The following is a 25,180-nucleotide window of genomic DNA, read 5'->3' as shown; positions in this document are numbered from 1 at the left end:
ATATATGTGTTGGCACGCAGCGCTGCGCCACAGCGCACCGCTCTTGTTTTTCTAAAGGCAATGAATGATGAAATCCCAGTCAGTGGGGCAACAAGTTGGCCACTGCTACACTACATGACACAATGCTGCCAGCCAGCCGGCCGTCCTGCTCCACAGGAGTCGAAACCGGTGGCCTGGCACAGAAAACCGAAACACAGAATACATTAACACTCTATAGGCTGATGACTTGGATACTGCTGAAAACACACACACACACACACACACACACACACACACACACACATACACACACACACACAATGAACTGGAATGCTCTTGTCCACAACACACATACATGACAGGTTGTAGATGGTAATCTCTTTCAAATACAAATCCATCCTCTTCTCTCACACAGAGTTTCTCCCACTACGACACACAAAGCATGCATGAAACATTCCATCGATATACATCCACTCATCCGCACGTTTTGGAGGCGCAATGAAGAAGAAAATCTTTGCCACACGTTTGGTGACCTCCAGGGTGAAACCATTTCATCTCCCTACCCTCCCTCCCACCTACCTGCACCCACCCCTCCCTCCCCCCCCTCATCAGGCACATGGTATGGTCAATGTTTGGCAGTGGAGAGCTGTTGGCAACAATCATGGAAAAACAGAACAACAACAAAGATCTTGGCAACTGGAATACAGTATGATGCTTAAAGTCTGTGGAACGCAGCAGCTCTGGCACTCTGAATGAGGAAACACTGGAGATATGAAATACATGGATGGCTTCCTGTGGGGATGAAATGTTGAAGACATGGATTACTGGCCTGGGCCGTGTTCTAATACGTTCAGCGCTGAGCGTCCTTTCCTGATCAACAGCAAAAATATCGCACATGATTCAGAGGTGGTTGTCAAACTGAAAGACGTATTGGCTCCTTATCTCTAGGGCTCTGTTCAGACCTGGTATTAACATGTGTGCGAGCGCCCCCAGGATGCATTTGAGATCCGACTGCTCGGAGCACATTCAGAGGTGGTCTGGGCCACATGTTGCCACATTCTCTCAGCAGTATGAACGCAAATGACGTCCTGTGAGTACAACATTTATTAATGCAAATTATGCATGTGCTTTCCTACCCACCTACTTTCACTTTTTCTTCACTTTGTCTGACTCTGTCGACATTGAAAACATCTGATTTCCACACAGTCAGAAAAAGTAAAAGTGTGCGTCACACTCAGAGTTAAGTTATAATATCACAGTGCACCACACAGCTCTCTTGTAAGGCTGCTGACAGTGCAGGTAAGATATGAGGCTCATATAGGCTGATTTTAGCGTGGCGCTGAACTAAAAAGCAGGATCAAATAAACAGTCAAACAGACGGTACGGTAAGGCCAGGTGTGAACTCACATACTCAGACCTGTCCACTTGTGATGGGATAATCCAGGACACATGTTAATACCAGGTTTTGAACAGGGCCTTGGTTCTGGTGAGAGAAACCTAAAGTAGGCCAGCTGTTTGACTTTGACCTCTGAGATGACAAACCTGGCCGTCTCAGCAAATAAGGAATGAAAGGAACACTTACTGATACATAGAAAAAAAAACACTACCTAAAACACTGACAAAAATATATAAAATAAAGCTTGAAAATAAAGTGTAACTATTTATGTATATGTTCATGAATACTTTTATATATTTTTATGTACACATACATATCTATTGTTTATATATCAATATATCTATTTAAAGTATAACTTAACTCTCGCATTTAAACCCCCAGAAGTTACTGTGAAGGCACAGATCTAAGCTCAGTGAACTCTGCGTCAAATGGAAAAGGGAGTGTAACGACTACTGAACTTAGATAAGCACTTAATGTCAACTTCATCCCGCTCAAAGACGAGCAGGAAAAGGGGGCAGGGCTTGGTTGCACTTACTGTTTCATATCTCCTTCTTTTATGTTTCCCCTCTCTTCTTCTTTCATATCGTTTGTTTTTTTGTCTTTTCTTTCTGTTGTTTTTTACAGTTAGCACCTTATGTAAGTCAAACAATAGAAAAAAGTAACGTGATAGCATATACGAATGTGCAAATGTACAACATTAAAAATACTACAAAGATACTTTTTTTTTCCAAAAATACAAGTGATATAACATGGATAGAAAAAAATAATATAACAAATAAACAATAAGATGAAAAAAACTAAAATAAAACAACTTAAAGCATGCACTTGATCCTTTAGTGTGTGGGTATAAAAGGGTTGGGTAAGGAAAGTCAGGATAGGGCTAATGTTTGGGGTAGTTGGCCGGTGGTGACCTGAGGCTCTAGCCTTGAATCTTGCGCAGGATCTCGGTGGAGACCGGTGGGTGGAAGTTGATGGTGTGGTGTCTCAGGCCTTGCGAGGTCTTATAGCTTTTGCCGCAGCGACACTTGAAGGGTTTCCTCACACGGATCTGTGTGCGGTGGCCGTTCTTGGCGTGGTACTTGATACCATTCACATTCTGAAGAGACGAGGAGGCATATCATGAAAGGGGAGAAGGTTTGTGAGTACTTTTTTTTCCACACATGCTCTATGTTTGACACACAATGCTGACCATGCAGAACAACCTGTGTTCATGCCAGACTGTGGTCGCAGGTTGCTCACTTATTGACAAAGTCTAACTATAGTAGCTTAAACACATCACTGCTAAACTACAGCATTATACCAAAACTTCTATAAAAAGATGTCCCAATAGTTTCTTTTTCACCAATCCAGTGATAACAAGGATACTACTTTCATATAAGCTGTTTAGCTTAGCTTAGCATAGAGACTGTAAATGGAAAAACAGCTAGCATCTGTCAAAAGGTAAGAAAATCCAGGGCGTTCCTGTAGCTCAGTTGATGGAACATGAGCTCCATGTAGTGAGGCTATCAGCCCTCTGCAGCAGCCGCCGGTTCAACTCCCGCCTGCGGCCCATTTGCTGCATGTCATCCCCTCTCTCTCTACCCCCTTTCCTGTCATATCTTCAGCTCTCATCTATCAAATAAAGGTAAAAGCCCAAAAAAATAGTCCTTAAAAACAAGGTAGAAAAGTCCAGCTACCAGTACTTCTAAGGGTGCTTTCATACCTAACCTGATGTGGTTAAAACAGACCCTTGTGCATTTGCCCAGTTTGTTTGTTTGGGTTGGTGTGAAAACTGTCAAATAAAAACACTGGTGCTGACCAAACAACCATCCAGAAATCACTTGAAAATGTGAGAATTGGTCCAGTTCATTTGTGATGCGAAAACAAATGAAACATTCGTAGGATTTTATAATCGCAGATATGTCATTTTAGGATGATCTCAAAAGCTAAACTACAAATAAATACATCCACTGACTGTGAAATCTGTTCAGGAAGCAATCATATATGATCATCCATTTATAGGCTATGTATATTTATCCAAATCATGTCCATTGTAAACTGTATGCCTGTCAGCGAAGGTATTTTCTCTGATTATTAAGTCAATAACTGCTAAAACTGCTGTGCTTCTATCCTGCTTTGTGTATTTCATTACTATGTCATTAAGTTCATTACAAAGGTGTGTGAAAGCGATCCCACAATAATAAGACCTGGATCATTACTGCACTTGACACCTCCTTTTTATCCTGTCTCAACATGTTAGTCATTATTCATAATATGCGGTCTATGAGCAGTCTAATAACGCTATTAATGCCTACAATCAGTTATTTCTCTGTGAATTCTTTGTGTCACCACATAACATAAACACACTAATCAGAAGCAATAAAGTGCTGCATAAACTTCTGTCAGTCACCAGATTTGATGATGATGTGGGTCTTGATGATGCAGGATGACAATTGCCAAAACTGTCCAGTCAGTCAATAAATAATCATGTTAACTCCTCTTGCATCATTTGTAAAAACTCAATGTGAACCTAAACCGGACCAGAACTAAAACGCAACATTGTTTAACTTTTTTTTTTTCTTCGGGCCCGGATAAAATGAACCTAAGCAGTGTTGTCTTCACTCTCCCTGCAGTCCATTAGTAGTCCTACTTCCCCTCATTCATTCACTCTCAGTTCTTGATATGATAAAACAGCATACGTCATACATAGGCCACTTGGAGTGCAGTTGGCAGGAAGAAGTAGGGGGTTTTAATGAAAAACACTCTTCTTTGTTCAAACTATCATGGGTCAGCTGCCAGTTGTAACTTAGCACTACACTTCTTTTTGCAAATCATCAGAAATACTTGGGAGACTCACTTGAATGAGGTGAAATCATCTTCTGCACTTTGTAATGAGCTGCATCAGTTTCTGATTTAAAAATGCGCATGTTTAAAACTTGTGATCTGAATCATGACTATCAGATCTATTATTGCTGCAGGTTTATGATATCTTGCAAAACTGCATTTTTTTCCATGCATGGCACTGATTAATATGCATTGTCACAAGTAAATAAATAACTGAATATATTTTTTTTCCACCAAATGCATTACAGCAACACACTGTGACAGGGGCATGTTGGATGAAAAGCAGCAGGGTTTCCAGGCAACCGGACAGCCATGGCATCTGGCCAAGAAATAGTCCAGCATATACCCAATCATTTTAACAGTAATTTTTATATGGAGGAAACAGAGGAGATATAACATGTTAATTAGAGAACTTTATAAGTACTGTTTTCTTTGGATACTACTAGCAGTAGCCTTAACACAGATTACGATCCTGAACATGAACATGCAATTTAGTTTGGGAAATCCCAAGTTATCCACTTGATACATTAATTTAAAATGCAGTGTTCACACTAGAAAACATGACAGTGTACTTTATTCTTTCATGTTTATTTTTTGGATCTCCGTTAGCTTTTGCAGTTGCAATTGCTGATTACTGATACTATTGCTTATTATAGAATCATTTTGCAGTAATTTTTAAAGTAAAGTTGTCACAGAAACCCCTTTTTGCTATTTTATACCAAGGCTGAACAATGTCAGACCTGCATCAAACCCTGGTCAGACATGGTGTGAACAAGTCAGGTTGGAAACCACTTGTGGACACATTCAGATCAACAACAAATACAGCTTTATCCGTCACTGTTTTGGTCTGAAAAGACTGGAGGAAAGTAATGTTTCCCACAGTGTCCATTAGTGAAAGAGCAGGGGCTACAAGCTGAATAAGATTTTTGTTGCTGACTGTAATAAAAATCAACCAAAGCAAATATACCACAATATATTTATCACTGCCACTAATCATGACATTCTGGATTTATTATGTGCTTTTCAAACATTATGTCCAGGCATGTGATACTCAGACAAAAGCCCCAGTGTGGAAACTATTAAACCTCGTGTCCAATGGTCGCGTAGCTGGTGCAGCCTTACCTTGTATCTCTTCTTACAGCCAGGGACAGGGCATGCGAAGGGCTTCTCCTCTCCTCCGTTCATGCACATGGAGCTAAGGATGGACTCGGAGCTGATGGCGCTTTCTGTGGTCCACGACTCATCGCTGTCCGACTCCTCATAGTCTACCTCCTCCTCATCATACTCACTGCCTGGAGGCACAATGGAGACAAGAAGAACAAAAAAAAGCTAGTCATCCCAGATGAAATATGAATAGGACATGCCCGAAAGCACATCACGACTTGGGAATGTACCAAACAGAAATGATATGTGACTTTTTATTAATAGTTTTCTCTATATTCTTCTCTGACTTTGATTCTTTAGCAGCCGCAAGTTAATGAAAGCACTGCTGCTCAAATGAAACAGCAGTGGCATGCGTGTATATATGTATGTATGTATGTATGTGTATGTATGTGTCTGTGTGTTTGTGCTTTTGTGTGTGCCTGTGAGTCAAAACGCAGGGTTGGCACTGAGAAAGAGATCATTAAGTGGGAGTGATCCCCATTGCTCAGCCTGGAAAAAGTGCTTTGCTAAGTGCAGAACATTTTCCACTCACATGCATGCACACACACACACGCACACACAGACAGACATCCACATACCACATTACTAAAATGTTCAGTCTCACACATACACACAAACACACACACACACACACACACACACACATACATACATAAAGGCCCACTGACCCCCCACCATCTCACAGGAAATGCTGCACCTCAGCTTGAGGAAATGGATGGCACCCTGGCACATGTCGAAAGAGGGCGTGTGCATGTGAGTGTACGCGCCTGCTTGTGTGTGCGTGTGTGTGTTTGTGTGTTTGTGTGTGTGTGTGTGTGTGTGTGTGTGTGTGTGTGTAAGCCCAGACCTAACACTACGTTTGGAACCATTTGGGCTGGAATTGGACATCTGCTTCTGGGCTGTGCAACACACGGCCCCATGTGAACACACAGCGTGACAGCTGCTATGTAATTAGCAGAGTGTTGACTGGTCTGCTCACTGCAGGGGCCACCAAACCCAACACACACACTCACACACACGGGAGTAGACAGTGGTCGGGGTTTTAGCTTCTTCCATTTTCCACTCCGGAAGCACATTTTCTTCATAATACAAACATTTGTGGAAATTTGTCATGAAAATCTTCAAATATCCAACTTGGACAAGAGATACCTAAGTATCCACTGTCTTACAGGGTTCGACGTTCAGGTTTTTTCCTACTTGCCCTGCAGGGCAAGTACTGCAGGGCAAGTACTTCTCAAATCTACTTGCCTCATCTAAATTCCTACTTGCCCTGCCTAGTAATATCTTTTTCTGGTTGTGTGGTGCATACTTTTGCTCACAACTAATTTATAACTAAAATCCATTGCCTGTTGACAAGACTTCTTTCTTCAGACAGCAGTATTTATTAGCTATATTACAGCCAGCAAAGGGATAGAAGAGATAACAAATTGTAAAGAAAAAAAGGGAGTAGGACCAGAAAAGTTTTTTAAACTTCCTCTTACCCCTATTGAACATGAACAATATTATTTATGTTCATTATTTGTCGTTACTAGGAATTTGTACAGATCAGTGCAGTCAGATCAGCGAAATGTTTTAGTGTTATATCACAGTAATTTAACAGTACCAGTTACTAAGGATGCACAAGATTAGTCGAAGTAAGTAAGTAAGTAAGTACGATTTGGCCAGACTGTGACTGACGGCTTCAAGTGACTCTTAATACACACAGTATTTTTTTCCGGACAGTGTTTAACATTATAGATTAACAACTTCTGCTAAATTTTAACTGTTTTCTGAGTGTTTTCTTAGTGTTAGACTAGTTGACTAGTCTAAATTAAATTTTGTGTTTAATCATCCCTACCAGTAACACCCTCCATGACATCTCTGAACAGGTGAGCCACCTGTTTACACACAGGTTGAAATCTCCAAGTTCTGCTTTCTGTAGCTGTCACTGCCGTGGAAAAAGGTTTATTGTGGCATTGTACTCCACCCACGGATATATTTCTTTCCACAAAAGAAACATTCTGTGTCTTTTTTCTGTCTCATAAGCTAATATAGCTAACTCCGGCTGCAAGCCTTCCGCCATGATGTTTGAATGAACATCTGCCGTCTGCATGTCAGCAGAGACGCTAAGCCAGTGGAGGCAGCGGCTCATTGTAACTGGCCACTCCAGGGCTCCATAGTAACAGAAACAAGAGAGAAAAGACACAATGATGATAATTAAAAAAAAAAGATCTGAGTTGGTGCTTGCCCAATCAGGCATGTCTGGACAGGTTTTGCTTGCCCGTCGGTTATTTTTAGTTGCCCTGAGCATTCAGGCAACCATTATTGTTGGACCCTGTCTTACTTCCAGACTAAAGAGTAAAGAGAGTGTGACAGTGTGAAACTGCTAAATATGTCCTCAGCACTTCTCCATGTAAAATAGTTCGTTTTATTTTCATCTCTTCAACCAATCTACCATATGTATATATACATATATTTTGTTGTTGTTTGTTTCTTGTTGGTTTTTTTTGTTTTGTTTTGTTTGTTCGTTTTTTTTTTTGTTTTGTTTTTTTCGTAAGAATAGCAAACAAAGAAGTATATCTGAATCTTCATATACAACCCTGTTGTAAAATGATGAGTATTGTTTCTTATTGTATAAAACATATTTTTGTGGTTAAAATTAACATATGATAACATATGATATACTGTATATTTCAATACACATGTACGCACGCACACACCCATCCCACCCACACACACACACACACACACACACACACACACACACACACACACACACAGGATATTTTCTCATGAAAACATCAAAATATTCAATTTTGGCAAGAGATACAAGATGTATAGTACTGTATATTATTTTCCATGTTGTTTTTCATATGTAGCAGAAAAGGAAGTACATCTAAATCTCACTATACCACCCTATTTTACAATGATAAATAAATATTATACCTTATTGTGAAAATTATCTTCTGAAGGTTAAAATTAAGAATTTGCAGTACAGCTGGGCCATAACACTTATAAATAATATCTCAACATTTTTTGCCTATGCCACAACATACAATATATATTTTGACATACCTTTTCTCTACGATAATATACCATAATTTTTCAGATAGTGTAAACACATAATGATTTTGTCATATTGATATTTTGCACAGCACTTATTTGCATTTCTGTACAAAAGGTGAGCTGTCGCGTGCTCCCTCTGTTGTCAGATATTTTGAAGGAGCTATGTTTTGAGTTTTTCTGCTCAGTCACCAGCTGTGAAATAAGCTGCATTCCATTTACGTTACAAATAACTTGGTTTGCTCATCGGTACACTGTCTGAATTTGATGAATGGTTGCCTGACAGCACAACCTTAACTTAAAGCATTTCTAGGGTTAATTTTCATTTGTCAATTTCAACACCACCATTCACTCGACAAGTGTAAGCAATCTGCCTTTCTTCATCTCAAACACACACGTCAACACACACACCTGTCGTACCTGTAGGTGTGCTGCTGCGGAAGGAGGAGGAGGGTGTGATCGGAGGCGTGACGGGAGGCGTCAGGTTACCGCTGGTGTGACGAGGAGGCGTGGCCGTGCTGTTCCTGGACACTCCGCCTGTGATGGACAGGGACAGCTTGGGCGTGGCCTTCTTCTTCATGGTCTCCTGCTCCCGGCGTGCCGCATCCGTCATGAACCTGATGGCATGCAAGGGGGAGGTGTGGGGTGGAGTCATCAGTAAATCCCATGACGAGGCAAAGTCCCTAAATCTAATCTGTCATCTAACAACCATGTTGATGTCCATCCAAAAGTTTCCCTTTGTATCAACATTTATATTACTATTGCCCATTGTTCCTCTCAAAATGTCATTCATGATAAAACTATACTAACTAAACCACAGGATTCCTACACCTTTTCCAAAGTCAAATTCAAGCACTTTTCAAGAATTTTCAAGGTCCATTTTCAAGATTTTGGATGTTGACAACAGACAGTGGATACTAATCTTACTAACTGCCTTTGTTTTTCCTCCCAGAAATGTTCAGATTTGTTTAAAACTTGTCTGATCTGCTGACTACTGGTGTTTGCTGCCCCATCAAACTTCTAACAGTGCTGCTGAGTTCCCAGAAATAGGGAATTTCCTTAGTGAGTAGAACTGAAAGGAATGCTGGTCAAAACTACAAAATGAGGCCTCAGTTCAGTTGTGATTAACTGGAATTATATTTTAAAGGAATAGTCATTAAGATATTATTTGAAGTCGAGTTGTATGAGGTACTGATCAATTGTCAGTGTATTACCTACAGTAGATGCCAGTTGGCACATATCCAGTTTGGAGAAGCAGAGAGGAGTAACTGCAGAGAAGCTAAGCAATGTAATGTTGTGGAGAGGGTCAGCAGCAAAAGGTGTTTTAGATACTTAAAAAAAGGTCCACCAATGTCAATTCAAGTTTACACTACATTTGGAATACCTTCACCATTTAACTTTGCTGTCAGACAGCCTTTTCCGACAGAAAAGCACCATTATGTGAGAAAAATACTGATCTCTCCAAATCAACCAAACTCCATAGGTGAAATCAGTCATTTTACTTTCCAAAACACAAGAGTTGCTGGTCTACTGCCGCCTTGATTTGTTAGTATGTTTGTGTTATTGTGTGACTTTGGTGTTTTAAAAGGACAGTTCAGATTTACCAAAGTCAACAAAAACACAAACAAACTACCAGACTGAGGCAGTGGTTGACTAGAAACTCCCATGTTCTGCACAATAATGGTAATGCCAACCAGAATCTACTGTGGGTAATACAGTGACCATCAGTAAGTACCTCATATAACCCCACTTTAAATAATTTGAACTATCCCTTTTATTCACAGCAGTATTCTTTGAAATCTACTGCTTTCTCTCTCTCTATGGTGTTGTTGCTATAATAAGGGCCTTTAAGGCTTCATCTTATCTAATGGTGGCTGTCCTGCACACTCTGAGAGGGAAGTTGGAGGTTTTTCTCAAGACATAATTGAGCTGCTGAATGTGAATGTACTGCCCCTAAATATACAGTCATCACAACACTGCACAGTAAATGTGGATGACATTTACAACCTCGCCACTTGAACAGTTACCACAGAAAACAAACCTCATCCTCAGTTGCTCTCTCTGTTTTACCGTTATCTTTCTCAACGTTGTGTCTTGGTGAGATTTTACAGGGCATTAAGTGGGACGTGACACACTGGTTCACCACACACAAACACACACACACAAGCCATAATCCTGAAACGGCGCCTTTGGTCCGTGCTGCTCGCATAGCGTGGAGTCAGGAGTGATTGTCTTGTGTGGTTTTCTGGTGCTGGTCTGTGGATGAGTCACTGCTGTGTCTATGGGAAGACATCTGTCATTTGAGCTGGTCTCCGCAAGCCACATGTGCACACTTTCTCACACACACACACATACACACACACAGAAGAGCAGACTCTCACTGGTGGAGCAATGCTGCCCTCTATGGACGGACACCTTGTTGGTTGTGTGTGTCTGTGGGTGAATCAGTATTTCTTATTTTTTATTTTTTTTTAATTTTTGCTTTGTTGTTTATTTTCAGTTAGTTTCCAAAGTGGATTTGCTGATTTTTATCTAGTTTTAATTGTTTAAAAATGTTAGTTTTTATTAGTTTATTTAGTTATTCATTTTATTATTAATATAATAGATGGAGGTATTTGTCATGCGTGTTGTCATCTTCACTGTGAAATGACCATCATTGCTGCAGAAATCATGTTCACAGACAAGGTAATGTATTATGTTTTATTAATGTTATGTTTTCCTCTTCACTCTCTGACGTTTCCAACGGAGCCCATGTTTTCCCCAGAAGTTATAGTAACCAACAAGGAAATGCACCATAACCTTTAATAAATTACTGATTTCTCTGCATTTGATGATTGTTGGAAATGTTTGGGATAATGTAAGTATACAACTCAACAAAATATGCAACATATATCTAGTGTTTTTAGACATTTTAATGCAGAAATGTTATATGTTATAGCTTTAAGATGTTCTGAATAGGTATTACAATACAAACACAACACTATGTGAAGACAGTTGACTCAGTCATGTAGACATTCCAGTGTCAACATGAATCTTCATACTAAATTTGACCAAATTAACAAAGACTAAAACTAAAGACACTCAATTTATATTTTGACTTGATTTTAGGTAATTTTGATTTTCATTTCTATTAATTTTCATTTTTCTCTAAAGTCTAGTTTTGATTTTTATTCCAGCTAACTTACGTGTTTTTTCACACACAGTTTTAGTTTCAGTTAACTATAACAACTAGAGCCCGTCCAATTAATATCGCCCTGATATTGGCTTATCACAGTTATATGGGTCTATATCAATATCAGCAGATCTGTTGTCCGATATGTGCCCATATGAAAACTCTTTTCAAAAGACACACAATATTTAAGTTCTGCCGCTAGGAGTCTCTCATATTACAACAATGACAAAAGACGTACTTAGATGACATCGTGAAGTAGTGTCTAGCATTTTTAGAGATTTTCATGCGGAAATGTTACATATTGTAGCTTTAACAGAACATAATTCAGATTCTGTGTTTTTATTTGTTAGCAGCATTTTATGTATATTTGATCTTTTTTCTTAATTCGGGTTTAATATATACATATATTTAGCTGTATTTGTGTTTTTTTAAATTGATAGTTATTTATAATCATTAAAAATACATTTGAAATATTGACATCTTCCCCAAAAATCAAGTCCTAATATGATATGACATGAGTGTTTGTGTACCTGTTGATGTAACTTAGGGCCAGATAAGTGGGCTGCTGTTGCTCTTGCTTCTCCAGGACCCGTGGATCTGTGTCTGAGAAAGAGAGACATTCAATTAATCATCGCTCTGTAAGGAGGAAAAATCCTGTGTGAATGCTTGTAGTAAGTAGCTGACTCATACATCTATTCTTCCTGCCAGACTGGCTGATAGATTACTGCATGTTTCTCACACTGCATCCTCTGTATTACGCCATAATATGCGTGAGCCTTCAGATACATTTTGGATACGTTCATAAGTGGCGCATTATTACACCAGCGCCAAGCTCTATGTAATTTACTATCAATGCCTGTCCCAAAGTAACCCAAGGCTGCTTAATCCTCACCACAGTCTGAATGTGGTGAAGAAGAAATTTATCCCGACAGTGAAAGAGCGATTTGGAACATGTGATGAATGTACACAGTGTATTACTCCAAAACATGCTTTTTCCAGTTGACTTGCTAAGTCAGTCACACTACAGTAGGCAACTTCCACAGCCTGAGGGAAGCAGTGTTAACTTCAAAGCCACACCTCCTCAACCCCCTGGAAAACAGGGGCAAGCGTGCATGAAAACACTGCGGGTGGGGCACCTGTGAAGTACCAGTGCCATCAAGTGTCCAACAGGGGAACATTCAGAGGGAGACACACACAAAAACTAGTAAGTTTGGGCCATGGCATGCATGGTTATGCCTGTGTGCGTGTGTGTGTGTGTTTGTGTGTATAATTGCAGCTTTATGTGTAATGGCTAGCAGATGTATTGCCATTCAGATCCAAGAACTGGATCATCTTTGTGCAACAATTAACAACATTCTCCTGGACGCTCCCCTTCCAGCTAATCCCAAGTGTGTGTGTTTGCATGTTGGCCTTCTTAGCCTTTTGGTTTCTTGGGCTTTCACACCTCATAATTAAAAAAGAATGCAGACTTCCCACCGTGCAGGAGAACACCAAGGAGACCAGCAAACATGAAAACAACCCAGAAGAAAACATGCACAGTTCTACTGCTGCTGCATGTGAGTATATACTGTATAAAGACACTAAAAAGGGCGAGGAAAAAGATAGCAGGGGCATGCATCTGCATCCACAAACACACACACACACACACACTAACACACACACACATCTGAGGAGGTCCACAGAGGTGGTCTTCAACAGTCTTTTATAGCTGAGCCTTAATAATCCTTCCTGCTGCTCAGATGGAGAAACCAGAGCTCTATGCACATGCATTAGCGCACACACACGCACGCACACACACACACACACACACACACACACACACTCATCGACCTACATCACTGACAAGGCTGAGTAACGAGACATGACAATGATGTTAGTCTGCAGTCTGACCTCCTTAAAACCACTGAGTCTGAATAAAGGATGCTAATGGTTGACCATTATTCAAGTAATCACCGTGCAGAATTTAGCAAACTAAATATTTATTAATCAACAATGTATGTTTGGTGTAAAATTTCTCCAGAGCTCAAAGATTTTCTCGGGATTTGTTTCAGTCTGGATATTGAAATGGCTGTAATTGTGCCCCATTCTCAGCCAGTTATTGAGCAAAGCCAGACATGCGAGCAGCCATTTTGGGCGAGAGCTTATTGTTTATCTAATCATTTGTGCTTCATAAATGAATGTTTTACATAACTAATGTGTCAAAAAAAACAGCCATATTGGACACTGCTGAGAAGGAGCACAGCCACTTTTCAGGTCTAATAAATTACATCAGATTGGTATTGGTATCAGATTGGAGCACAGACTTGTCTACTCAATGACAGATGCTTTCACCAGTACTGGTATCAGAACAATGTAAATGGTGTAACGTGACCCACTGGGTAAGGGCACTGATTGATCATATAACTGAGGCGATGAAATAAGCTCAAAAATGTCTCATGTGATTGTACTGAAGCCCTCACAACCAGGATAACCATTTTTGTCGCAGTACTACAACAAATGAAAACCTTAAGACAATTTTTGTCATAAATCAAACACTATCATTTTTATTTACTCTGCCCATTATTTTCTTGATTAATTAATTAATTGTTTCATGACAAATAGCCAAAAATGCAATTTTTAATAGGTTGTTTGAGGAAAAAAGTCAAAACTGATTGACTGACTGACTGATTAATGGACAATTAAAATAGCAGTTAGCTCTAGACTAATCATTTCAGCTCTGATTGCTACATCTACAAAATGACAGTAAAGAGAGTCTAAAGTGGCATCCTGAAATGGCTTGTTTTGTCTGAGTAACAGTCCATAGATTCGTCTGATTTCCAGGCTCAGAGGAAAAAAGGAAATACTCACATTTGAGAAACTGGAACCACTGAATGTGTTCCCTTGGTAAGTCACTTCAACAATTATTATTGCAATATTATGTTTGGTGACACTCTCATTCTCAAAACACTGTCTAATGATATCATGATATATGCAAAGACTCATAGCAGTGGCTCATTCTGTTTTGTGTCCACTAGATACCAGTGTTATTATCTAACCTCACTGTTCTTATTGCATGAAAAAGTCAACTTTAACTCAGATTTTATGCATATGGTGGTGTGTTCTTTATACTGTGACATTTTTCCTAAAACTAGATTAAAATGATAGCAATATATCACCTTGCTTACAGCAATAAACTGCAACATATTGAATCTTCAACCCTGTATCATGATATGTATTGTATCCACAGATTCTTGCCAATACGCAAAACCCAATTACAATGACTAGCCAATTAATCAACTCATCTTTTAAGCATTGTTATCACTCAGTCTGCAATGATGAACCAAAGTCCAACCTGAATATGTTAGGATAAATTCAAAAGTACCATAAACACTGTCACAGTGGCAGTCAGCTAAATGCCCGTTAAGAAAATGTCTCACAGCCTTTTATCAAAGAACAAGTACCAAAGGAAAAAAGGCCAGAGTTAATAACTCAGGATGCACAGGGAGCTCTTTTTTTTTCTTTAAGATGAGGTGAGTGTGTACATGTGTGTGTAGGGGAGGGGGTAGGCTGGGTGTTGGTGGAAATGGAGTAAGCCAGGTGCAGAGAGAGAGAGAGAGAGAGAGAGAGAGAGAGAGAGAGAGAGAGAGAGAGCTGTAGTAAATGTTCACCGGCTTTATGACTTCCGCTCACCTAGCAGGACAGGAAGCTAACATGCTGCTGATCCTGCCGCTTGAGCAGGAGGGGACCTGCATGTGCGCACGTGCACACACACACACACACACACACACACAGAGAGAGAGAGAGTAAGCTACAAGAATAGCATTTTTCACAGATTTTTTTAACCTACATAGTGCATTGACAGCAGCCTACTCTGTGTGTGTTTTCCATCCACATTTACGTGTGTGTGTGTGTGTGTGTGTGTGTGTGTGTGTGTGTGTTTCTGTGCATGTGTGCTGCATGTCTGGGTCTAGAGGGTCTATAAATATCTCCCTAATTAGCATTCCTGTCATTAAAAGCAGCAACCAATCAACAGCCTCTCCACTCACTTCAACACAGACATCCATCTCTCAGCAGCGTAGCACTGCTGCCCCCTGCTGAATGCACACTGCATGCATGTGCCCACATGTATGTGCACATGTGTACAGGTCTGTGTATATGTGCTGAAAACCAGGCCAAGAATGCATGGCTTGTTTTGCAGACTGCTAATTAAGCCACAGAGAGCATTTTAACGCGTTTCTAGAGCAGCAGGCAACCGGATGGAGGGAGAGGAGGAGAAGAGGAGGAGGAGCAGGAGCAGGAGCAGGGGGGATATGGGTGGGGGAAAAGGCAAACTTCTCTGTAATTACACTTCCTAGTGCTTGGTGGGGCGCACGGGCCCTGCGACTTCCGAAAGCCTAACTGTGTGACTGTGTGTATGTGGGTGTGTGTATAGCGTGAAAAGAGAGGGTCTGCAGTTTCCAGTTTGGGATGCCAATCCACTAATTGCTCCGCTACACCCTGACAGGTCATTTAGGAAGTATGGTGAGCACACTCTCTCACATGCACAAACACATACCCCTTCCCGTATCACACCTCTGAAAGTGGGATGGGAAACAATCTGGTGACTAGGGCTGGGCTATATGGTTTAAATTACAAAAAGAATACTTCAGAATATTTGAAGTGGGGTTGTATGAGGTACTTATTGATAGTTAATGTATTACCTATAATAGATGGCGGCTGATGTGTGCCCCGTTTAGAAGAAGCAGACAGGAAAACCAGCACAGAAGCTAAGCATTGTACAGCTGTGGACAGGGTGAGCAACAAAAGGTACTTCAGCCACTTAAAGTAGGTTTGCCTACAAAGAAAAATTAAGAAAAATATCAGTTTAAGTGTACTTTATATTTAGAATATCTTCTCTGCTTTACTTTGCCATCAGACAGCGTTTCCTGAAGGGAAACCACGGTTATATAAGCCAAACATCGCTGTCTCTAAACCAATCAAACTGTATAGGCAAAATCAGTAATTTTACCTTACAGACATAGGACTTGCTGGTCTACTGTTGCCTCTTATCTGTTGTGTCTCAAGAGTGAGGACTTGTCTGTTTATTATCTATGACTGTGTTTATATGAGCACCAGATCATGGTTATAAGTTATGAGTTGGGTTTTTGGAGTATCCTGATTATGTTTTATGCATTTTAACAGCTTATAACAGTTACAGAAACCTGGATATACTACCCAGAGTAATCCAAGAGAAACCAGGATAGCGTGGCTTGTAAACACCTGTTGAAGTTTCTGAACCTTCTCATAGTGGCTGAGATGGTGAGAAATCAAAACACAGCTGCCAGCAGACAATCAGAAACCTGGAAACTATTATGATCATGCACACAGGCACAGGAATAACCATGTTCCATGTAAACACCACATCCAAAATATAATCAAAAACAAGACACTAATGTACATGTCAACACATTCAAACTGAATGTTCTGGGGTTTTTGACGTTGGTTGGATAAAAAGCAGATGTGTAAAGACGTCACTATGGACTGTGGCATCAAATAATTGGAAATTTGAACCAAACATAAAAAAAAATCAAGTTTATGTTCAAAGCAATGATGTGTGCTCCACTGTGATTCATTATATGAGACCAGACTCTCTTTATGTGACAGACAAAACCTTTAACTAACCTTTACAGTTTGGCTTGGACTCTTTAATTTGGACAATACAAAAAATGCTAAAGGATGAAATGATAGCTAACAATTTTCATTATCAATTAATGAGCTTCTTGAACCAGATTAACTTTTTAACTGAAAAATCATCAAGCAAACTATTAAAAGCATTACCCATAAGTGCTTATTCTTGAGATGTCACAGGAGGACTGGAGCCTATCAAAGCTGACATTTAGCAAGAAGCAGGGTACACTCTGGACAGGTCCCCAGTTCATCAAAGGGCTGACAACACCTTCTTAGCTATGCAATTATATCTTTATTCAAAAAAACTAACAAAAGCAGGAAAGGGGTTTTCCATCCAGGTAATGACAGACTGGTAAAAACTGCCTCACCAAATTGTGTTTTCATTTGCCTTTTCTTTGAGCCAGAGCAGATAAAGGAACACCGCCAAACTTGGCCTGTGGGTTGAACGATTACGTCTTTAAAAGTTACTGTAGGTGAACTGTCAGCATGCTTCAGCAGAGCCCAAATTCTTATAACACAACGCTGACCTGACTCCTCATGTCAAGTCACACCTCAGCCTTTGATTCTAGCTATAAAACCAAAATTCGAAAGGAAAAATTAATAAAAAATCTGAGTCAATTCTTTCCAAACAAAGCTGAGGAGTTTGGGATTTCCCTGAGCTCACACCCATATTTTTCCTTTCTGAACCTTCTCTTTCATACCTTATCCCCACTTTTAATCTCTGTCGGCCTTCCCCCTCCCTCGCAGCTCCACTTTGTTGAGGTAAGAGGCAGGTATGTGCTTGTGCAGGTGAAAACAGCCCAGCGCTGCCATGCACACAAGCAGGCAAGCCTGACATCATTACATTCCTTAGACCTTACCTAGAGTCACCGCAAAAAGCCTTTGTCAACAACCAAACACCACATACTAAACACAATTCACCTGACCCATTTCCTCTTGCATTCAGCTGTAATCTAAACAGTACGGGCATGTTATTGGCAAACTGCTATCCTTTCTTCCAGGATGAGGTCAGCACTGTAAACCCTAACCATATTATCTCATTTTCTCATGGAAAAGATGGCGACAGGCTCATCTGGTCTTATTGCTGCCAGCTATTGTGTCCCTCCAATAAGATACATGTTGAGATAATGGAGATACACAGGTCAAACCAAAGGCAGAACAAAAAATAAGACTTTTTTTTGGCTTTGCAGCACAGAGCATGTCCTACCACAAGAGGGCAGCACAGTCTATAGTAATGAGCATACGTTTCTGGCACAGGCTTGACACTGATTTCTGCACCCTGACCTGAGACCCACTGACTCACTTTTCAGAGCTATTTCTGTCTGACAGCACAAGTCTGTTGTCACCTCTGCTTCATCTGATTTATTGAGAGTGCCTGTTTTTTTCATAATCTGACCACAATCACTTCGATCCGTTATCTGCAAAGCCTCAAACAGCTTATCTCACATCTCACATGAAGGAGCTTGGAGGATCAAATTGACTCATCTTTTGACTGATTGCTGATTACACACTCCACCTGCACCATTTCAAAACTAAAAGGACAAGCCAAAGCTACATGCCTCTATCCCTCCCATAGGCCTGGGTAATAAAACAATAACAATGTGTTTCATCAATTAACATTTTATCAACAACAACAAGAATAATAAATAATAAATTGTTATAAAAATAGTTTCACTTGCCTTATATGTAAACCACCATGAAAGCAGAGAACTGATACGCCCTGGCTCATTAACAGCCTATCATATCCCTTGATAATGGAGAGTGACACAAAAACAGCCAATCGTTTTACAAGTGTGTTGTTCAGTTTGCATCATCAACATGTGACACAACAATAGAGTGAACATGTGCGCAAGTGAGTTGTTAAAAAAAGGGACAGATCAGCTCACAAGGTGTCTTCATGTATCAAAAAGTTAGAGCCTAAATGATATGTCATTTTTGAGAGCGCTGATACTGAGTTTGGTGAGGAAGAACTCACCAAATACCGATATGGAACTGGACTGAGCATCAATATGACTATGCAAAGGTACTCATAAGGCTGCTCTCTTAAACAAATAACTTTACTGAAGAATACTTAATTTAAATATTCTTTAGCAAGTAAACATGCTTTGTCCAACGATTCTAGCAGAACACTAAGAAAATAAAGACTAAATAAAAATAAAATCAATCGCTAGAGAAATATCAACATCCAATTAATTGCTGACCATTTTAATCCTGTCAGTCAATTAGGGGCAATTTGTAAACATATGTATGTATGTATCTAAGATTTCTTTAATTAAATCAAAGGCCAATTTTACAGTAAAACTAACCATAAAATGTGGAAATATAGGCATACTCTTCTTAGTAAAAAAAAATATTAGCAATTTAAAATTACAAGTCAGGGAAAATGACAATGAGTTGAGGTGAGTTGAGGGTTAAGTTAACGAACATATGTCCAAAAACAATTTTTTTGCAATAGCATGTAACAGGATAACAGGCATTCAATTCAAGTATTGCTGCTGGAGTGCCTTTTAGATCATTTTAGACCACCATTAGAGCATTCAATAAATACATATTTAAGACCTCCCCAAACAGAATTCAAGACTATTTAATACTTTGTACGATCCTTTATTAGTAAATGTGAATTCAAAACATTTTAATTTTGAAGAGTCTATTAAGTGTTCCAAGGATGTGGGTACCGAACTTTGATACTTTTTTGACACCAACCGAATTAAATCAATACCGTTGAGTAAAAAATGGCTCGTCATTTGATAACAAGTTTCAATACCTAAGACATTTTCAATTTCTTCACTTTAGTCCAGTTATCCAGATCGAGTAAAGTGCTCAGAATATTTCTTCAGTTGCTTTCAGCTCTTTACGCAGCTTCCTCCTTTAAAGTGAATAAATATACCATAATGTGTACAGTATTTTTTTTCTTTTAATGAGTTAGTTATCAAAAAAGTATCATTCAGGAACCGGTATCAAAGCAAAGGTATCGGCACCAGCACTGGTATTGAAAACATTTAAAATGATACCCAGCCCTGCGTGTGCCTTTAAATAAAGGTGGCAAAATTCTAAATAACATGATTAAATTCTTTTTTTTTCTCTGAATCATTATTAAAAATAAGTCATTAAATTTTTTCACTGATTATTGATATTGACTAAAATGAAACATTTAGAAATTTAAATTTTCCTGCTGCATTGCCCAGCCCTCCCCTCCCCTCCTCCTTTCCCACACTCTCACCTCAATCCCCTCCATCTGTCAGACTTATCCCTGTGGTAACTGATCTGTGAGTGGTATTGATTAGAGTGATCTTGACACCGATGATGACCAGCAGCAGAAGCAAGCAGAGAGGGGGAACTCATTAATCCAAGCGATCTGAGTGGTAAACCACCATTCTGCTCAGCTGACGGTTGGGGTCAAAGGTCAAAGAGCCAGATGGAGCATATATCAATGTCTGTGGGGTTTTGGCGGTGCGGCTGAAAAAAAAAGTAAATCTATTCATGCATTTCTGACACTTAATATCCTTTGTTTACTGGTTGGTTTGGGGGAACACTGGTTTGTATCAGCACAGGTAAAATAATAAAATGGCTGCTCAAAGTGTTGATTAGGGCTGCAACTAATGATTATTTTTGTTACTGGTTTATCAGTTGATCATATTCTCAATCAGTTCCTTTTCTGGTCCATAAAATATCAGCCCAAGACAACATCTTCAAATGTCTTATTTTATCAACAACTAGAGAACTAAAGAAAACCAGAAAATATTCAAATTTAAGAAGCAGAAAACAGATAATTTTGACTTTTTTTCTTAAAAAATGACTCAGAACAATTAATCTATTTTCAAACTAGTTGATGATTTGTATAATAGCTGACAACTAGTCAATTAATTGACTAATCGTTGCAGTTCTAGTAATGATTACCCCCCCCTTTGACTCATTTGACACTGATCCATGGGGCATATGGTAGGACGAAAAGTGGTCCACCAACCATCCACACACCTCCACTTTCTCATCACCCATAAACACACTCACACAAACCTTAACCCGTGTTTGTCTTTAAACCTCAGCACATCAGTCCTGTGACATCACATGCCCGGTGTCTTCACCACAGCTGGCTGCTCAGGATGGGAATGCTCTTTGTTAGTGAGACAGCAGGTGTGCAATAACTCAGCCAATATACAGCCCCCAACCCCTTTAGAGACAGCCGGTTGCCATGGAGACTGGCTCAATGAAGCATCCATTCTACCCCCTCACCCCACAGCCTCCTGAGGATGGGTACACGCCACAAATAATGATTAGGCCACATCAAGTTTGTAACAGATTATTGAGTGTTTAAGTGGATCAAAACTACCTTGCTTCTTCTATAGTGAAGTTTTCAATGGTGGATTACAGGTTAATCTACCAGAGAGTGTTAATTAGTGTGTAAACAGACTGCACTTCAAAAAGTGTTAAATATTTGACAAGCATTACATTGCAGGGTACCAATTAGACTACATCTGAATGTTTTCCCCTGATAATCAGGCCAATAACAAAGCAGCACTCCCTCAGCAAAAACTAGGCAATGCTATTGACTTACATAAACAGCCAGCAGGGCAAAAACCCTCACTTGTGTGGCCTCACTTGACTAAGTGTAATGAAAATGAAGCTAAATGCAATAGAGCTGCAACTCTTAACCAATAATTATTCGATAATTAAATTAATCACCAACTATTTTAATAATTGATTCATTGGTTTGAGTAGACAGTTTAAGATCTTTCAAGAGAAAATGTCAAGATTCTCTGATTTCAGCTTGTTAAATGTGACTATTTTTTGGTTTCTTTACTTCTCTATAACAATAAACTGAATATCTTTGGGTTGTGAGAAAAACGGGACATGTGAGGACATCATCTTAGGCTTTGGGAAACACTGATTGACATTTTTCCCAACTTTCTGACCATTTAAAACAACTATTAATCAATTAACCAAAAAATAATCTTCAAATTAATTGACTATGAAAATAATCTTTAGTCGCATCTGTAAATGCAATAACTCAGGAAAGACTAGCTGCAAAAAAGTCATAACAAGTGTTCAATAATTTTTCTGTCGTTGTAGGTGGTTTATATTAAAAAAAAAGTATTTGGTGCGGCTAGGCATTGTTTTCTTTGTGCCACTGCATCAAAGGAGGTACCAAGTATAATTTTTTATACTAGTTTTGTATCAGAGTTTAAGAATCTGTTATTGTGACAACTACGGTGGCACGATATGGTAAAAATAATCATATTGCAATTATTTTGACTAAGATTGCAGTCAATTGCAATTGCAATATGATCCACAATTAGTGGAAATTGTCATTTTTTGCAATGGAACTGATGGTGCATGGGATTAATCTGGTATCGGATTCAATCTATCTATCTAAATACTATCAATATGATTATTGAATAGAGCTTTTCATTTCTACTCTGCATGTACATGTTTAACAACACAAGCACATTTTGAACTCTTTCACTGCCATACAGCTGGAGTGACAATATGTACTGGCTACCTCATGGTGTAACAATAAACCAGCACAAAAATAACAGTTACCACTATAAACCACCATGTTCTGAACAAACACATTACAAACACATGACAAACATATTACAAACGCATCACAAACATCAAAAAAACGTTGCATTTGCATTTATGAGCATAAAATAGCAAAGTTAAACTTTCAGCAAATGCATGTGCATTATCAACATCAACTGACAGAACTTTTCACCAAACTTTCACCAAAGTTTCAGATTCTGCTATCTTACCAACAACAACAACAATAATAATAATAATAATAATAATAATAATAGCAATATTAAGAAAAAAGAGCATCGGTACTGGTATAGTATTGTATCAACAGATATCCAAATTCAGATATCTTAATCAGATCAGACCTTAAAAATCACTGCTCATCTTCCATCAAAATTTTAATTTTTATTGAAAAAAAATGTAAAAAATCAAAACGATGTGACATTTATTGCAGAACAAGAACAAGATCTGTAGGCCAGGGCATCTCTGCAGCACTACAGTACTTCATTATAATGATGTTTTGTCACACAATTTTCACTTATCAAATTGCTGGATATTGCAGATAGTCATACTGTGATTTTGATTATATTTTGATTAACTGTGCAGCTGTAACTTTGGATATTTACTGTCCCTGCATCTAAGAGAGGCATTTCTGGAGGTAAAATTATATTTAACAGCGCAATTAAAACACAAAATCTATTCTGTTTTTCTTGGGGAGCAGATTTGTCACATGCTTTGATGTAAGATGATAAATGCATCAATTACCGTCAATACAGACAACATATTTTAGTAAAGCACTACTTATGATATGTCTTTATTACTTGGTAATAAGTTAGATAACTTAATTTCATAGTCTTCCAGGTGAAAATCTAATTAGCGGTGCAACAAGTTGAAGTCTGTGCATGTGTTAAAAAATAATCTCACTAAAGGTCTCACACAGCTAGATTTAAGTGATAATGCGTCAATGATAATGAACTGACAGCCACATTATCTGAAAGCGTTACAAGAGGTGATGTTTCGATGTGTCGAGATACTCGAGGTGACAAAAGCGACAGACTTGTTGGCAGCTCAAAACACAAAGTGTGTGAACGGAGCATCAGGCCTGGAAACGTAAACACACTCCCACAGGCTGTCTCTCTCCGATGTTAGCCGTGAAACCGCTGCCTGGTCGGAATGCTAGTTACACCTATGAGACCTACGCGGCCCTCGCAGTGCAAAAGGTAACTAACACGGCTAATACAAGATAAAACAAGCCGGTCACTTATTTCACAGAGAGGCGGTGTTTTTCAGAATAATTAAAGTCGTGTTGGAGGATAAACCTCGCAGTCAGAATAGGCTCGACGGAGGCGAGCAGCAGGAATAGCGGAATGCACAGCCGAGTCTGTCTATATGCGTTTGGCTAACTAGCTAGGACGCTAGCTAACAGCGGCTAGCTGCAGCCTAGCTCCCGTCTCCCCCTCCGGCCCGACTCACCGATGTGATTGTCCTCGATGTGGACGATGAGCTCGGCGAGAGACTCGAACTGGAGACCGCAGCCCCCGAACCTGCAGGAATTAGAGAAGAAAGAAGCGGCGGCGATGCCCGTCATGGTTGCGGCGCTGGTGCATTCACCGGGAGGAGGAATGGGGGGGGACCGGGAGCCGGGGTGGTGAACGAGGAGGAGGCAGAGTCTTCGGGTTCGGGGTGGGAGCGCCGCAGAGCGCGGAGCAGCGGAGCAGACACCGGGCGGCCAGACAGGACAGCGGCGGACGCAGCTGGGAGGCAGGCGGGACGGTGGGGGTGGGGATGGGGGTAGGGCTGGCTGTTTGGTGGCAGCCTACGTCACGACCTGCCTACCTGTTGGGATCCGACTGGGGCCCGGAAGATCTGACGGTGACATTATTGATCACATCTGATGTCTCACATCAGTAAATCAAAGATAAAGCTGTGCGCATTTGCATACATATTAAAGAAGCTTACACACATGCAGAAAGAGTGAACAAGAGTGTGTAGGTATTTCTGATTTATCATTTTATTCAGACGTTCCTTGCGATCGAGCAGTTGATTAACATAAATTAGTTTAATTAAGAGCTTTTTAATGTTTTGGTTATATCTCACATCTAAGTTAACTGTAAATGCCCAGTAAGGAATAGTTATTAGACCCAGTTAGTGTTTGCCGATCATAGCTATATTGGTCTATATTACTGTGTGCATATATTTTGTGCAATATGAAAACTTTATTTGTTACTCTCTTTGAAGGAACATAATGCAGATTGTTTCTTCTTTTTCTTTTTTCCACTTTTTAGGTTTATCAGCAGAATTGTATGTATTATATTATTTTTATTTATAGTTAATTCTAATTCTTAAAAATATCAGTGAAACGTTTTTTTGTTTTTGTTTTTTTGTGAGTTGGGAAGACGGGAGAGGACCCAGCCCCTGCACATGGGATGCACGCTCCACCAACC

At 39.6% G+C, this 25,180-nt stretch overlaps 1 protein-coding gene across 1 annotated transcript; it reads right to left on the bottom strand.

Moving 5' to 3' along the window:
- Positions 1–1,527: 1,527 nt before the first annotated feature.
- jazf1a (JAZF zinc finger 1a) lies at positions 1,528–24,500 on the bottom strand. The gene is made up of 5 exons (XM_084738814.1): positions 24,210–24,500; positions 12,107–12,179; positions 8,825–9,021; positions 5,321–5,490; positions 1,528–2,471 (listed from the first exon to the last, which is right to left on the bottom strand). Exons 1-5 carry the CDS (start codon positions 24,322–24,324, stop codon positions 2,295–2,297), a joined length of 732 nt encoding a protein of 243 aa, XP_084594940.1. The 5' UTR covers positions 24,325–24,500; the 3' UTR covers positions 1,528–2,294.
- Between the last annotated feature and the right edge of the window lie 680 nt (positions 24,501–25,180).

The sequence above is a fragment of the Lutjanus erythropterus genome, chromosome 16 (genome assembly GCF_056507025.1).
Source record: "Lutjanus erythropterus isolate fLutEry1 chromosome 16, fLutEry1.hap2, whole genome shotgun sequence".
Lineage (NCBI taxonomy): Eukaryota > Metazoa > Chordata > Actinopteri > Lutjaniformes > Lutjanidae > Lutjanus > Lutjanus erythropterus.
Note: the sequence above shows the minus strand (reverse complement) of the source record. Positions and strands in the feature narration are given on the sequence as shown.